The sequence below is a fragment of the Bemisia tabaci genome, chromosome 9 (genome assembly GCF_918797505.1).
Source record: "Bemisia tabaci chromosome 9, PGI_BMITA_v3".
Taxonomy (NCBI): Eukaryota; Metazoa; Arthropoda; class Insecta; order Hemiptera; family Aleyrodidae; genus Bemisia; species Bemisia tabaci.
In genome coordinates this window covers 22,517,349-22,535,661 of record NC_092801.1, presented here as the reverse complement: position 1 = coordinate 22,535,661, position 18,313 = coordinate 22,517,349, and the positions used below count along the sequence as shown (strand labels likewise).

Genomic DNA, 18,313 nt, shown 5'->3' with positions numbered 1-18,313 from the left:
CCGAATGGACCCCGATTCACATCTACCCCACCGTGAGTAAAAAACCCGAAGATACGAAACGGCACATCGCCGGCGGGTATGCATTACCGGGAATCATTCATCATTCCTCACTGCGCATGACTCCTTTCAGCCCGCGCGGGTTTTCTTAATTTTTTTGCTCAACTTATTTGGTACAAATAAGTATGTTTCTCGATTTTCCCCACCCCGCTCGGCCCGGGGCGAGGCGAACGGAGGAAGAATGGGGCCTTTGATTTTCTCGACAAAAGAGGGAGGGCCTCCGTCACGTTGGCTTCCCTGATTTAAGGACCCGTCGAAGGCAAGAAATCAGTAAGTAATAATATATCCGCTCCCTTCCCTTTCCGCACCGCTCGTGAGGAAAAAATCGATCCATTGAGTGCGGAAACAAAAAAAAAAAATCGATGCTTTATCCCCGCAGACTTCCGCGAGCGGCGATATTATTATTAGTCCGTCGTTTCCGCGTTTTCTCATGAGGTATCAATAATAACTCCGTGCGCGCCATAATTGGGCGTTATTGGCTTTTACGGCCCTGTAAACACCGGTAAACTTATAAAAACGTGTTGTTTCACATTAACAGCCCATTTTCGGGGCTGGTGCCCCGCTATAAAACGTATTTGATTCCTATTGTCGCACCGTTTGACAAGTTTCGTCTATCTCATCCCTACGGCTGTTCCGATTTGACAGTGACTTTGATGGAAGCTATGTTTTCGCCCATCGAATTTGACTTGGTTTCGATTTAAGAGTCTCATACTCGTAAATGTGGTGTTTACCTCGTTTCCGTTTGGTTTCGGTGCTTTGATGTAAAGGACAACAATGATGCATTTGATTTGCTGTTGCTGGCTACATTGTGGCACACATTTTTTTGCAAATTTTTTGTGACTGTGCGGCTACGATAATTTTCACACCAAACTTTACACGATCCGATTTTTCACATTTTTTCCCCATATTTTGTACCTTCGTATTTCCTTTGCTCATCATGCATGGGAGAAAAAGGGAGAGGAAGAGAGAACGAGAAAATAAGGAAATGCGACTTTGCCTGATACACAGCGGTTTAAAATAAATCTAAAAAAAAAGTTCCAACATCATCTATCCGAGGTGGATGAGACGTTAAGGTGATTCGATGGACGCCATATTTTGTGTCAGAACGGCATGCGATATATCGCATCAATTGGTTCCATTTTTTCAGCTACTCGTCATTATTCTCCAATTTTGAGATCGCAATTCTGTTGTCAGGAGACTAAAGCACTCACTTACCAATTTTAACAAAGAAATTCAACGTAATAAATGCGTGGTTTTTTCAGAGAGAAAATATCGCATTCGAGTGCAGTTTCGATATCAGTATCGAATGCGATGTTTTCTCTCTATAAAAACCACACTTATATTACGTTGACTTTCTTTGTTAAAATTGGTAAGTGAGTGCTTTAGTCTCCTGAAAACAGAATTGCGATCTCAAAATTGAGAGAAAAATGACGAGTAGCTGAAAAAATGGAACCAATTGATGCGATATATCGCATGCCGTTCTGACACAAAATATGGCGTCCATCGAATCACCTTAACATGATTTTGGCGGTTCAATGACTCATCATGATTAACCAACACTGTCTCATGATTCATCGTGGGCATCCACACTACATAATGATACGGTGAAGTGGGTATCGCTTCTCTTCCGCTTCCTGTAGCAGGCGCTCACAAAAGCTCCGACAAAAGTTAGATTTGCCCGGGAATAAAGACTTCCTCCATTTCAGGTGTGAAATTGGACGGGCCCGGACCCGCGCAGGAAGGATACCTTTTCGGGCGCGATAAAAGACGCTGGAAATTCCTCGCCGACAGGGGAAATGATGGGTTTCAGCTGGAAGTCATGTTTAATGCACGTATCGAGTTAAATTGAGGAGAAACGGAAGGGTTGAGGGATGCAAAAAGGCTCCCGGAGGAAGAGCCACGACCCCATTGTGTCGGTCGAAACCTTTAATTTGAATACGCGATTAGGCACACCTTAATAGGCTCGAATCGATCGGCGCAACGCAAAATATTATCGATAGCTTTATTATAAAGAAGGAAAACCTCAATCGATTTAGGTTAGGTTTTGAGGCGGGGATCGTGTTGCGCTGATGCCGTTTGTTTAGGAAAAATTAATTCCTTAATAATTAATTTAACAAGTGCTAATTTTCGAACGCAATTTACCACCAAACATTTCGCTAAAATTTAGTCTCCTTAGTTGGATCAAAAATAGTGACTAACATGTTTAACATTTTACCTGATTATAATACCTTTCAAGCGAGAAAAATTTGTTATTCTAGGAATTTAAAAGGTGTTTCTAATGTTGCGCTGATGCCGTTTTTCAGAAAAATACAACTGAAAATGCAATTTAACAGCGGTCTTTTGTGTAACAAAAGCACAAAACATGTGAAATATTCAGGATTCATCCAATTCTTAGGAAAATATTGAGGAGTAAAACAATTAAAGGAGTGACCAAGTAATCAACTGAACTTTTGACTGCGGAATATTATGATTGATTTTAAAAGAATAAATTTGCTTCTGAAGTGGTTCCCTCGTTACTTCGAAAACATGACTTTGCTGCGCGCAGGAGTTCAGTGGCATATCTTTTAAAATGAAGGCGTGCTGAAGCCATTGACTTTCACGAATACTGCATCATCTGAAACGTCTTGAAGATTAAAATGTCCTGTTTTTCGACGTAAAACTGGCAATACCGATTTGACGATGGCTGTCGTGTATTGAGCCCAAATATTCTTTTTCTTGACGTAACATGCCAGAAAATTGGCCCGCTTCACGCACCCATAAGATATGACCGACCCTTCTCGAGTGCATTTATGCATCCCTGTCAAGAGTTCACTCTCCCGCACTTAATCGTACGTTTGTGTGTGTGTGTTTTTTTATTATTTTTGTTTTCTTTATCCGGAGGGTTCGAGCGACTTCTGGACTGTGATTTCCTTCCGATTTTTGACGATCGGCGAGTGTCTTCCTTCCTCACCGAGCGCCGCAGCTGTCCCTAAAATAACCCCGGATCGATTTGAATGTAACCAATTAAATGCAGCGTCAGAAATGATTTGAATCTCGGCCCCGAATTATTCACTCGGGTTTTTATTGGCGAGGGCAAAGGTGTCTGGTACATCCCGGTTTCGATTATTCTGTTTTGAGTTTTATGCGATCCGGGTGTCAAAACGGTTTGAATTTAGATCGCGTCGGACTGATTCCGATCGAGGATGATTTTTGGATGACGAATCGAATGCACTCCGTCAAAAGGCGCTGCCAGCCGTTGAGCTGTGATTTTTTTACGACATGTAAATTAATCCGTCAAGCAGTAGCGTGGCGTGAATAATCGATTATCGATATCTCGCCATTTGAAGCTATGGTAAAGAATCGATTACTAAGGTGTTCGCTGCGAACACCCTGATAATCGATCTTTTTTCGTAGGTTTAAATGGCATAACAATCGATAAATCGCAATTCACACCACGCCACTGCCGTCAAGTCGACCGTGGAAAAAACGATGGTTTTTACTTCTGCTCCTTTCGATTTTCTTCGGCGGGATGAAATTTATGAATGGATTAGGTTTCGGTGACGTTTATGCGTTGAAAGTTTCCAACGGCGAAATGTGAGGTCTTCGTTCGAGTATTTCGTGAGACTCAAAACTGTCATTATTCATGCGATGTCAGGTATCCTTGTGGGATAGAGCTTTTTACGTGGGCTCCACAATGTTAGCAATGTGCTTATTTGTATCGGCAAGTAATTATTGCAACTTGCGTGGTTCAACTTTCATTGATAGAAGTCAAACTTCGATCGTAAATGTTTAGCATGTTTGTACCTAATGGGAAAGACATGGAAACTTAAATTTTATTCAAATTGAAGTGAATTCAGACGAAATCTCGCATTTAGTGTAGTAAATAATAACATATATTTTAAAACTTTTATGAATGGCAGAAGTTGAAAAGTGCGTATCTCAATTGCAACAATGAACATATTTGATTTAATACTATTTTCTTTTTAAAAAAATATTTTCAAATATGAACGTGTTTCTGCCAAACGAAACTATGTGCATTAAGGCATGAGCCCTATGAGACCCATAAGAATATATGCATGACAGGGCTCACGTCATAGTGCACATAGTTCCGTATGGCAGAAATACGTCCATATTTCCTTGGTAATCTGTAGACAATTTCAAGAAGAACCGCTGCTTAAGGTTTTTTTGCAAAACAGATCAAACACTAGCAGAGATTTGCAAAGTCACGATAGGTACGTATTTTTCGACTTTTACAAACGATATACTTCCACTAAGCCTTTTGAGTGACTCCTCATGAAGTAAATGATAAATGATCCTCCATCAATATTGATAATGATGCACTTCACGAATAGATGTGACTATTTTTTTTATTTTTTATTTTTTTTTGCGTATTTATTGACTAGAGCAGGCTTTTATTCATTCTCTTATTTTTTAATAAACAACACAGGTATAAGACCGATGCACACAACGGCTCCACCAGAATTCGCAACCCTTCCGGCAGCCTTATCTCTCTCATCTCTGCCACTTCTCTATTCTCATAGTGTCTCAATTCCAAGCACTATTGATGATCACTATTTACGTCCAAACGCATGTTTCACTTTTCAAAACGAGGATTACCAACGCGACAGCGTCACACGCAAACCAGGACCAGGAGCTCGCTGCTCGCCCCGGCGAATAAGTGCGCAACAAAAGCCGACCAAATCCTGCACGGCTCAAAAACAAAGGTCGCCTCACCTTCAATCGCTCGTCCATCCCTAGAGGTCACCTTTGACAGCTCAAATCGCGTCGAAAATCGAAATTACCTTGAGCCCTGACAAGCGTGTTCCCTTACCGGTTCCGTGGCTCATCGCCAAAGATCCGTTCAACTTTAATCTGCGACGGAGATCTCCCCCCGTAGCCGTGATGATTTAATACCCACGGGTGACAGACGATGCCCTGGGCGAATCAAAAACACCTCTTTAAGCCATTAAAAAATCGCTCCGAATTCGGTTCACGTAGCGAGCTACCGATTCGAACCGGTTGTCGGCGAGCATCGGGAGTTTGACAAATCGAGATCTCTTCTGGACGCCATTGTTCCTCGCCGTGAGGTTTCGCGGAGCTTTCTTGACCATCACTCACTTTGGAACTTTGGCCTCTCCGGATGGGTATGTAAATAAACCGATGGATTTCGCTTGTATAAACAAGCGCGCTTTTTCCTATCGATCCGAACCTACCCCAACAATCCCCATTTAAATTAGACCCCTCCGGATAACCTTTGTCTATCGGACTATTATTCAAATATTAGTCTTGAGGCAGCGGCGCAGCCTAACCTAACATCTTTCACACCCCTGTCTGGAGCCGGTCTATTGTAATTAAAATCCTACTTACTTATATCGGCGCTGTATCGTGGAAATCATTAATATGTATGTCTGGCGATGTCGGTTGCGCGCGACCGGGCTGGAAAACACTGTATTGAAAAGATTTCAATAAAATTAATGACGTTTAATGCTATTTATATTCGTGTTCGCACCTTTTGGGGTTTTGTCTTTCCATGCCGCCCCTGATCGGAATCGAAACCGTTTGGATTTTAAAGGGCTCAAGTGGTAAAAACTCTTGAGTTCGGGACGGCGTGATAGTTATGGGGAACCAAGACTCAAAAGTGTTTGGCGTTTAGGTCTTTTTTTGAAATGAACAGTTCGGCTGAGGGCAGGTTTGAACCCACGTTTAAGTGCGGAAAAACGCGGCGTGAATTTTTAAACAGGCCGAAAGGGACGATTTAAACTGTGTCAAAGGATTTGAAAATGTAACCGTTCGTCTCTCTGAATCGGTGGCGAGGCGTGCTTTGCGATTTATCGATTTATCTGCCATTTAAACCTATGGAAAGAATCGATAAACAGGGTGTTCGCAACGATCACTTTAATAATCGATTCTCTTTCCACAGCTTCAAATGGGGAAATATCGATAATCATTCACGCCTCAAAACTGTGTTCCGCCGTTAGGGACGCAGCAGATTCCTGTCACTTTTTGCTTCCCTGATCCTTGAAGGGGTTGAGGGTTGATTAATCATACATTTCGCTCAAATGTTTCAAAGAAGTTTTTTTTATTTTATTTTCTGGAATATTCTCGTGAAATTTCACACAGCACTGGAAAAAAACACATTGGATCTAGAGTCCAGACTCTTGAAAACATTAACAAGAAAAAATACTCGTGATTTCAGTCGGATTTTTGCTTGAATCAAAACGAAATCCGCTTAAATTAAGAGGCTTGGTTCTTGATTTAAGCTAGATTCTGATTGAATCAAGAATACTTTTTCTTGTCGATGTTTTTAAGAGTCTGGCCTCTAGATTTAATGTGTTTTTTCCCAGTGAGAGACGCCCAGTAATAACTCCTTGAAAAATAGATTAAAAGAAAACAAACAGGAGGCAGGAGGGGCAGTTTTGAAATCCCACGATCAAGATATACACGTTTTTCTAGATTCGCTATCGATTCATCCCTTCTTGCGTGCTTATGTTCATTTTGAACAGTCTATCCAAACGCAAAATTTTCAAAAAGTTCACGTCCTATCGACCAAATCGTCCATGTGAACCGTCCAAAATTCGACGAACCTTTTTGCTCCATTGACCTCGAAGAACGTATACACGCAATGCATAGACTATAATTAAACAAGAGGTCGAATTCTCCGCTCGACCACTTCGAGTGATCGAGTCACGCCTCGAGGACATCCTCAAACTCGCCCCGATAATAGAATAATCACATCCGATAATTTCGATTCAATCAGCTCATCGGAATTTATGTCTCATTGCACTTAAGTTCCTTTCCCCAGGCTATCCCTCATTCACAGGGTCCGTCATTGAAAGTCAACTATTTGGTCGAGGGATGGCGATTTTCAAGAGAAAAATCGACCTTACAGGATCGATTCGATTTTTAACACAATCGATGCAATTTAACATCGGCCGGCGATGAAAAATCGATTTTCCGCAAAATTGATTTCTTCGATTTTTGGGATCAAAATTATGGAAAGACGTCATCTCAGTCACCGTTTTCGAAAATTTGTGCTAATTTTGATAACATTTTTAATTTTATTCGTTCACCGGGTCTAAAATTTCGATTTCTAAACCTACGCCGAGAAATCGATGCAATTTTCGCTCATCTATGCAGTAATCGATTTCAAATCTCTGAAAATTTAATAGTCGGCGGTGAAAATTTAATCTCTTCGATTTTCGAGATCAAAATAATGGAAAATCGCCAATATGACGTCAATGCCATCAATGTTCTCAGAACTTAGATCATGGAATTTGATAAAAAAAAAATTGATTTTAATTGTTTGCTGAATTTACTGGCTAAAAAAATCGTTTCCGGTTCCAAATCGACTTCTGAAGATCGACACAATTTTTTTCGATTTCTGCGTCAAAAAATCGATGCCTTCAAGTTATCGATTCGAGATGGCCAACCCTATCTGACTCTCCTGGGATGGCCACCGGTTGTGGTTCCACGGACCTTGGCCCGATTAATAGCGGGGCCACTGCCATCCCCGGGAACTTCACGCCGCGTAGACGCGAGTACCATCTTTCGCCGATATTCAATCACCCCGATGACAAAACAACTTAACTACAATATAAAAAGAAACGGAGGTATGTTCTTTCGTGACCAGGGTGACGACTTGTGTGCTCAAGTCATTAGTTCCACCTCCCGCACTGGCTTCTCCGCAGTAGTTTTCTGACGCGTCAAGTGATAACCACGTATCTTACGAGGTGTTTCCGTTGCAGTTATGCGGTTGTTGCGGAGAAGGCATTTTTCAACCCCTGCGTGTTTTCGCCTGTCTTGGAAAGTGAACTTCCGGTCGAAAGTCGCGGCATGTTTCGTCTCATCGACGATATTGCGTGGTAATGTGTTGTTGATGTCCACGGCAAAAGTGACGTCATTTCGACTGCATTGCGCAATAAGGAACTAATAATTGGACTGAGTTAAGCAGAAAGGAACCAACCCACATTTTGGAAAAAATTGAGTTATGAGTGGTTTTGAACTCAACCACTGCTCTAATATCTATCGCCAAAAATTCAAAGTTTCTGTTGGAGCAAATTTTGCAGTAATTGAACTTGAAGTTTAACTTTTACATTAAGTCTTATGCAGGAGCTAAACTTTAAGCCTCTTTTTCTCGGTTCGATCCCGATGTGGCTTGGTTCCTTTCTGTTTAACTCCGTCCAATTCTAGATCTATTCAACTATACGGGGGTGGTTACATTAGCATTTCTTTAGTGTAAAATCTACATTGAAACACATCGGACACTTTTTTTAACTACAAAATTGTTGAATCAGAAATATCATTTTTTTCGTGTGGAAACAGTGAACAAAGTTAGAAACAATATTTTATTTTTAATTCTAAGCAAATTTTTTGTTTTTGTTTCAGACGTGGGAGTTACTGGCTTTATCCCGGCTGGAATGGGACCTCTCCGCTGTCACTGGCAGTGATTTCGTAGACCACATTTTAGAGCGAGTAACCTGGCCCAAAGACAAACCAAAGATTAGATCTCATTCACATACCCTAGTTGCATTATGTTGTACAGGTGAGTGTCCTAATTCCTCAACCTCTTATACCTATGAAAAATCACTGTAAACCCCTTTCGTGTGGCGGTAAAGGGTCTAGTCTATAATGAGACTTTTGCATAGCTTTAAAATCGTTTTTCAATGGTGGAAATCTTTGTTTCCGATGCGCGACTTTGCGATAAGTCGCAAGAAAAGTTTAATGTCACAAAATAATCATACAAGAGTAACATGGCACAAAACGAAATCGATACATCGTCATCTTCGGCCAAAGTATCGCAAGCGCCATGAGACGTTTAAAAATTTCTGTCGCCATTTTTTTTTTTACAGAGTAATCTCTCAAGCAAGTCGTCCGAAAATGTCACTGAATTCCCCTTTTTCTGCCGATATAATTCAGTGAATTTTTAAACAGATTCCAACAGCAATTTTTCTATACACAAAAAAATGGCGGCGTAAATTTTGAAACGTCGCATGGCGCTTGTGATACCTCAGCCGGCAGGTGACGATATCCGAGGAACGTATGGGACAATGAGCCACTTGTAGCCGAAATTGGGATTCTCGTGTGGCGTGTCTTTAAGGTGAGTGATCTCGAGAAGAAGAAAAATAAGAAAGAGAGGAAGGGAAGGGAGGTGAACTGGAGTTCGAAACACTGAAGTGACACGTTTTCACTACGCGTACTCGTAAAAATATACACAGGAGCCCGTATTTCTTGCAATGCTTTCCCACATCTTTTAACTGCTCACCGTGAAGTCAATGGTCGCATATAATTTCCCACTCATGACTGCCTCGGAAGTTCAAGTGCAGGAAACGCTGCCGTGCTAAGGAAAAACGCCGTATGAACCTTCAGACGTTGCCAAATTTCCTCCAATAAAAATCGCATTTACTGGGAAAATTGTGAATATTTGTTTCCAAAATTTTCACACGATGTTTTATGCAATTTGATCTAAAATGTCTGAAAGTGTCGAGGAAACATATGCATGAATGTCGTCAAAACTACATGTTTTATCAAAGGAAATTTGGCGACTCTGGAATGCTCATACGGCGTTCTTCCTCAGCACGACGGTAATGATCCGATCGATATTCCCCCATTTGAAGCTGTGGCAAAAAATCGATTATTAAGGTATTCGTTTCGAACACCCTGTTCATCGATCCTTTTCCATAGGTTTAAATGGCAGATCAATCGATAGATCGCAAAACACGCCACGCCACTGCTTCCAAAAATATAGTATCTGACGTCAGCCACCACTTTAGGACACATCAGGGTTTTAAGCGCCGTCTGACATCCTCGACCAATTTCTCGCGAAACACCCTAATTATCCTCTCAACGACATCCCGACTTGGACACGATTCTCTCCGCCACCAATTTACGTGCATTAATCCTTCCACTTATGTAAATATCCCACGCCTGAATGGCATCTAGGTGACAAGAAGGAGTGCTGGGTCTCAGGTGGGCGCGAGGAGTGATCGGGCAATTTAGGAGGTCGTACATAATTTGAATAGGTACAGGAACTTCCGCGGAGTGGCGGGATACGCTGACACTGATGAGCCATTTATCAGTGGCTTATTATAGCTGAATAAAGGGTTGTCGAAGGAAACTTCCTCGCTGAATGAGTTCGGTTCCCAGCGGACTTTTTTCTAGCTCTCATAAAAAGGAAGATGTTAGACTTCTTTAAATACCAATGGATTTGGCAACGCATCTACCAATGCTAGCAACGAGGAAGTACTCTGAGAAATAATACTTGGGGTTAAAGGTCTGAACATCTCTTGAAGGGCTTCGAGGACAAGGCACATAAATGCAGTTTTTACTATTACGAGAAATACGCATTTGAAGTTGATTTAACATTCTGGATGTAAAAAAAATGTGTGCAAGAACTTATGAAATGCTGAGTTACCCGCCTTAGCAGTTAGTTTCACATCTTGGCGTCGCTAAAGTAACTGCTGAAGCGGGTATTTCAACATTTTATAAGTTCTTGCACACTTTTTTCAGACCCAGAATGTTAAATCAACTTCACTTTTTTTCGGTGAGCTTTTGAATTTTTGATGCCGTTCACATGATGCAAATAGTTAAAAATGGGCAGAATTACAAGATTTTGACTAAATTTTGCAATTTGGAGCTTTTAATTTTAGCCCGGTTTAAAAACAACGTATGTGCCATTAATTTCCCTATGCATATAAGTGTTTTTCCAGAAGAGCCAGAATTTATAGTTCCCAATTGCTAATATTCCTTCCGACGGAAATAGCATTATTTATACCGTTCCTCCTTTCCTCGTTTTCTTTCATGTTTGTACCAGTGGCGTGGCGAATGTGATACATCGATTGTTTTACCATTTAAACCTATGGGATAGGATCGATAAACAGGGTGTTCTCAGCGAACACCTTAATAATCGATTCTTTACCATAGGTTTAAATGGCAGAACAATCGATACATCGCAATTCACGCCACACCATTGGTTTGTACATCCTTGGATTTTGCGAATAGTGACATAGTGACAACCGCCACAATGATTCTGGTAATCCGGGGTCTGCAGCGTTTATTTACTCGTCCAAACAAAATGTAAACAAACGACAAGAACCTCCGATGCTGTTGCGGCAACGAGGATCTACCTGCCCGAAGGAATCTACAGCAGCTTTGCCGTTGAAGCAAAGAACTCTCTTATTTCCCTATACGACGCAATGGAAAGTAGGCGAATTTTACACGTAGAGCGGCAACATCGGTAACCGATTACCCTAAGATCAATGGCTTATCCCGATAACTAAAAAACCCTTGTCTCGTGTCAAAGCAGCCGCGGATCAACAGGTTCGATTCCGATCGATGCAAATCCAAAGCCCCTCATCGTCATTTCCGGTTTTGATTTGTTTGAAAGTTGAAACCGAATACCGTACAGATAATAACAACGTATGAATGCCGAAGGGGGTGACAGTTTTCGGATCTTCCCTTACGGGCCTTTCCGCTTCAACCCCTTCGCTCCACCTGATTCCGTGAGGTAACGGTGGATCAGGTTACAAACACGCAATCACCCGACCACACTCGCTCATGAATGGGAAAACATCGGGTCAAACGACGAGTGAATGGGGAAAACACCAGGTCAAACACGGGGTTGCTTGCGACGAGCTTTGAGGATTTCATTGTGCGCGAGGGGTTGAAACGGTCACCAGAATGAGAGTCAAGCACGGGCTGGGTGACATCGGCAAACATTATTTGAAACCGTCGAGTGTATTCGGAAATTATATCATTTTTGCCCGTGTGTGTTTTGTGTTCGTGTTCCGGGGCGAACTTTCGACGACCCTTGAGGGGGTCGAATCGGTACCTGAGCTAGTCATGCATGTAAAGTTTGGACAACTGTGACGTTGACGAAAATGTATTCGCCTTGCGCTCGTCAAGGAAGACACATTCTGTCCTGGAGCCACTGCGGAAATGAAATATTCAAAGGCTGAGTTGTGCTGCGTGGAATATTTCAGCGATTGGAATTTCACATAGTGTGGGTCACATGCGCCATCGTGGATAGGACTTGTGAAATAATTTGGAAGAAATAAAGGAACTAAGTCATTTTACTTTACGATGGGGTAAAATACGTTTATTCCATTATTTTGGATGAAAAACTGAACTTTAGAAAGCTGCACCGTGACGACATTTTGCAATGAGGAGCTACTATTCTTGGCTCATTGCTCATTTTTGCTATTTTTTAGGCATAGCTCATTTTTATTGTGCTTCAGTTGTCTGTGAGACTCCGTGTTTATAACACTCTTTATGATACTCCAAGTCGTGCTCCCCTAATTTGTCACGAGATTTGAATCCTACAAAGTACATCTGCACCACCAATCCGTAATCCCGTCTAAAACTGCTGTTTCATCCACCCCATTCCAACCCGACCAAACGTCTTTTCTTCATCTTCCCAACCGACTTTTCCCTCCCCCAGTTTTTTTCTGAGGTCAACCGACGGAAGGAACGGCCAACTCGCATTTCTTTCCCGCCGGATTAAGAGGAACCCGTCGCTAACGTGATTAATCTTGGACCACGTGTGATATCGGCTGGAAAGCTCTGCTAACCCGCTCACAGTTCGGATTTAGTCTTGCCCTTTCTTCGCGCGCACTCACTTGTAAATGCGGTCGCCGTCCTCGCAATATCAGGAATCCAGGTTAATTCTCACATCCCTAAAGTCTAAACCGCTTGATCTCTGAACGCGGCAAGTAATGACAAGTTTGAACTGGGAATCCGTCTTCATTTTAATACATTTGCATCATGGCGGCTGCTGAGTCGCCTGTCTTTAGGCCCTCTCTCACGCGTCTGTCTAATTGTGGTATTCGATTTACATTTTGAATGAGTTCAATTGCCCGACCGCACCCTTTGGTTGGGCTCATACATTTTTAGATTTCTCTATTTACGCTTTGTGTGTTGGTGTGGAGGTCGACTAGCTTGACATTCAATTATTGCAATGATTTCAATGTTTGTTGTTAAGCAAAACGTTTCGACCGATCTGGGTGTTTCCTTGGAAATTTTAAAGCCACCTAGTGCGACACACACACTCACACACACCAAAAAAAATAAAAGAAGAAAATGTTGATGCGTCTGCATTTGCGAATATAGAGGCGAAACATGGATTACATTAGCAATAAGGAGCCACTCTATCTGGCTCTTCCATAAAAGCACCTTCCTACAGAGGGGAACCAATGGCATATATTTGTATGTTGTTTCTAAAATGAGCGAGAAATAGTGGTTCCTTATTGCAAAGTTTGGTCTGTATTGCAACATAGTAATTGACCCATTTTACATTATATGCAACACAAATCTGTACCCGAATCGCTCCAAGTAAAGCTTTCAGAATGACGAGGGCATTTGTTGCTCAGACGCAAGCGTATTCCAACGAAAGATACCCTGGATTCTCATTCAAATTATGAAAGGAGCGCGGAGGTGAAAGTGATCGTGATGCATTCGGAAGAGAGGAAGTCGGAGGGGATGAGGACTAAGTGAAATGTGAAAAGCGGAAACGAAAATGAAAACCAAAGAACGAAGCGGAAAGACAGCGAGGAAGATATCGATCATCGTCATGAGCAAGTCGATGCTCAAACCGCACGTATCGAATATTCGATGAGCCCCCGAATATAGACATTACCATGGGATGTAGGGCTCATCAGAAAATCGAGTCCTTAGGTTTAGCGGAGACCGATTCGTCTATCAAGAGTTCGAAAAAAAAAATGATGTACGCACACGGTAGCACCACCGGATACCGAAACAATGGAGGATCCTACCCGTAAACTTGAAGGTGCGACCTCCCCCCCCCCCCCCCGCCCCCCGTTCGGGCCCAGTCGATGGGTCCTCATGGGGAATGAACTAGGTCAGGTCTACGCGTACTCAAACAAGTGTTCACAGTTGTAAATTTACTACGCGCTCGTAGTAAAACGCGACTGATTGTAGTAAAAAGCGTCTGGCTGCCTCATGGGGACGGGAGGGTTTTTCGGGTCTGTTTTTCCACTCGTGGACCCTGTTGCCAGTTTTGTCTCCAGGGCTTTGTAGCTCGTCCCTTCAGTGGTGTTGGCTTCTGTAGAGCTTTTTTTATCGCCATTGACAATATTTCGGCGATGAAAAGAGATTGATGGTCTTTCAGGCGGTAGTTTCCGTGATGTTTCGTAGGATTGTCGGTGGCATCATAAGTAGACTTTCTTTACTGAGTAATATTCGATAGCCTCTAGATTTGTATTTTACTCGTTTTATTATGCAGAGTGTGTTTTAGGTGAATATATCCAAAGAAAAATCATAAAAAATAGGTTTACAAATTACAATTGCCAAATGAAAGAAGCACTTATTACTAAATACCTGACAGACTATGTCACCTTTCGCCGTATCCTCTGAAAAGATGGGGATGATGACAAAAATTTAGACTGTACTTAGTAAGTTAGCATGCTAGATCTTGCAGTTAACTCCTCTTTATCGTTTTCATCGCGATTGCAAGTAGAATTCTACTTTTGATTCTCTGAAAATAATGACATTTTAAACCTTCTGCTGTTTGCTGCACCCATTTTTTTGGCTGTACTTTTTTTGGTCCACCCTATTTTTTTTTTACCAAATTAGGGTCGTCTGCAAGGAAGGGGGTCAGAAAAAAGCCTGCGATTTCTGGACACTCTTCCACTCAAAATTTTCGCGAAAAATATTAATCTTCCGCAATTTCTGGAAATTCTTCCTTGTAGGACGCCACCTCCTAGGAAATTGTTGATTATAGATCCGTCCATCGAAAAAAAGTGGGATACTCGTCGTCGGTTTTGGTTTCCCCCAGACAATAGAAATTTCATCTATTTTGGGCTCCTTTGGTTCAGATTGATTTTCTGGAAATTTACTCTCCTCAAGTTGAAGCTGGAAAAGCACTACGCCGCGAATCCTGACGGAAAATCTCCTGGAAATCCCTAAGAGCGGCAACTACGGGCTCCTGAGTCGTGGGTACACGGTGGCTCCCAATCAGACTCGCGAGCTGGGGTCCCCCGTTCGTTAACCCTCGACGAGTAAACATCCCGCCGGTGGCAGATCGGCCCGGAAAACCCGGAATTTCCGGTCGAGATACCCGAATTTCGGCGGTACCTGGCAGGAGCGACCTCGGGTCCGGGCGACAACTCGACAGGCCGTCGCTCGGCTCACATAAAGGCGTAACCACACTTAGAGATGAGCCATGGAAAGCAACGAGTTATACGGACTGGAGGGCTCATGGCGAAGTGTGGTTACGTCCTTATGTCAGGAGGGCACCGAAGTGCCCGGGAACTTAACCTCTGTATTATCTCAATTCGGGAGTTTATCTATGCGCCGCCTGTTCCCTGCCCCGATACGCCAGCTCAGGTCGCGAAGCCGTCGCACAGTGGATCGAGTCAATAAGAGAAATCGGACAAAATTTGGAAACTTTAAAAGCTTATAACTCCGTTTCTACAAAACTTTGAGGTTATAAAAATGGTTCCATTGGTTTCTTCGTGAAATTTTCTATAAGCAGCACCAATTATAATTTAAAATGTGACGAATTTAAAGAAAACGGATCGAGTCAATACGAGAAATCGGACATTTGGATACTCTAATTGCTCATAACTCCGTTTATTCTGCCGCGCTAAGGAAGAAGCCGTATGAACATTCAAGAGTCGCCAAATTTCCTTCGATAAAATGTTCAGTTTTTAGGAAAGCTATAAATATTTTTCCTTGAAATTTTCAGGAACTTTAAGTGAAATTGCGAGCAAAATTATCTTAAAAATTGGAAAGAAAATATTCATGATTTTACCAGAACATTCTTATTTTATCGAAGGAAACTTGGCAACGCCTGAAGGCTCATACGGCGTTCTTCCTTAGCACGGCGGTATACAAGACTTTGAAGCTCTAAAAGTGGCTCCATTGGTTTCCTCGTGAAATTTTCTTCAAGGAGCGCCCCGTAAAGTTTCAAATGTGACGAAATAAACATCAAAATTTGCAGTTTTAGTCAAAAATTTCATGTCCAAAATTTCTGATTGACTCGGACCAGTGTGCGGCGACGGCTCCTGAATTAAATTACTACGAGGTCGTTGGTTCCTCGTTATCGTAGTATAGTGAGTAGCAGGAGTAGTAGAGTAGTAGTATCGTAGCGTTGTCTCCAAGACGGTTGGAGGTCACTCTCGTTAATCAGGAATTAGACATTATGTGATAATTCGGTCCCATTCTGTCGCGCTAAGGAAGAACGTCGTATGAACATTCGAGCGTTGCCGAATTCCCTTGATAAAGTATGTATTTTTGATAAAATTTATGCATATTTTTCCCGGAAATGTTCAGATATTTGGACGTATTTCTATCAAACGGAACTAAGCGCCAATTTGAGTTCCTTTTGAGGAATTTAGAATCCCGGATAGCGCGTTCTGTCAAACGGACTTAAGCGCCATGGAAAAGCATTGCGAGTATAGGACGGAATAAGCCGGACGCCCGATTCCGCCGCCAATCCAAGCCCCCCTCTACCTTCCTCACCCTATGGCGCTTAGGTCCGTTTGATAGAAATACGTCCATTTTTGAGTAAATTGTGTACAAAATTATCTGAAAATTTTGGAAAAAAACTATTCACAATTTTCCCAGTAAACTTGGTTTTTATCAAAGGAAAATTGGCAACGTCTTAAGGCGCATACGGCGTTTTTCCTTACCGCGTCAGCATTCCAATTAAGACGGCCGAGTAGTCGGTCTAGTCCATGCGTCGTTTCGATATATATCGCTCTCGCTTCGATATTAATTTTCAATGCAAGGTTCGTTTTTCGGGCTTTTTCACATGTTTAGATCGAATGTAAATGCCCGCTGATTGACGCCAAGGGAGCGTTGAGCTGTTATGAACGCGCGGCTATTAATCTTGGTTCCCACATCATTCGGGTTCCCTTTACGCAATCTAACTAGTGGCATCGTTTGTAGACCGTAAAGAATGTAATTAAAACTGTCTCTGTAACAAACGTAAACTTTTAACTTCCTCCGTAGCTCAATATTAAGTCGTAAGTTGCTTGGGACAGCGTATTTTAGGGAATTCGACTGATGGATTCTGTAGGAACCGGCGTGAAAGGAAACTCTCAGAGATGGGAAAAGTCGACCATCTGCGGACAGATATGATTGAAGAGGAGATAGAAATCTAAAAAACTCCAAGTTCGAGTCCCCTTGCGAATGACAATATTGAATTTTTGATTTCTCTCCATGATTTAATTAAATAGATCACCCCATACATGTTACCCTTTCATCGACAGTCGCACATTTGTTTCAAAAAGATTTCTCTCGCGATTCTCCACACTGAGATAAAATCCTGTCAAAATATTACCGATTGATTGAATTATTCATGACTGATTTGTCGATAGTGTCGTCCCTTCAAACTGCGCGTCCTGCGAATATTACACCCTTCATTTTTCTTCTGATCTGCGTTCGCCGCGCCTTTTCTCTGCGGTTTGATCTTCACAGCATATACTGCCTTCGTATCCCCTTCATTTTATACGTAAGCAAAATCCTGACAAGTACGCTTAAGATGAATAATATTAACTTAACGACTTTTTATCTATTTATTGATTCTTCTACTCTCTATGAAACTAAACCTGGACTTCGCTCGTAACATGCGTAACGACTAATTTCCATTGCCTCTGCGTTACGTACCAAAACGTAACTGTCGATTTATTGCAATATTATCGGAGAATTATTGCGAAAAATCTCGATTTTGTCTCATAATTTTGCAATAAAATTGCGATTTTTTCGACGGCGAATATTATCGAACAAAAAATCGTGATAAATTGAGGTAAAATTTCGATTTCATTGCTTGCAATTTCATAGAGATGAAATTGTGACAAGATCGAGGATAATCCTTTAAATTTTGACGATTCCACCTAACGTATCGCCAAAAAATCGTGGAAAAAATCGCAACTTAATCTCAAAATATCGCAATTTTTCCTTTGAAAAATACTCCTCGGGCAAAGAGGGAAGTAATACCCAGAGAGGCGCAGTAATATTTCGGGAGGAAATACCTTTGGCGGGAGTAGGAAGAGGAAAGGGCACGAAATCATCAGATAAAAAAGCAGGAGAGCTGGGAGCATCTCTCATATCTCATCATACAGCTTGCACATCAGTCAACAAGCATCTGGCCGATGAAAGCGATAGCTGCAGAAAACGCACAAGGTCGGAGGTGTACTAATAACTTACCCTCCGTCTTACTAATTGGTCATGCGTATCAACTCCGTGTTGCCAAAACATCGACACCGCCGACGCATAGATTTCCCCGACAGCGGGCAGCCGCTTGGGCCGTCAACGAGGG

At 42.1% G+C, this 18,313-nt stretch overlaps 1 protein-coding gene across 1 annotated transcript in view; it reads left to right on the top strand.

Annotated features, from left to right (window-relative positions):
- LOC109034725 (G1/S-specific cyclin-D3) overlaps positions 1 to 18,313 on the top strand; it is a 106,604-nt gene that overhangs the window by 34,597 nt on the left and 53,694 nt on the right. Inside the window, exon 3 of the mRNA XM_019048009.2 lies at positions 8,422 to 8,578. Within this exon, the coding sequence (XP_018903554.2) occupies positions 8,422 to 8,578 (157 nt within the window). The remainder of the gene's footprint in view (positions 1 to 8,421; positions 8,579 to 18,313) is intronic.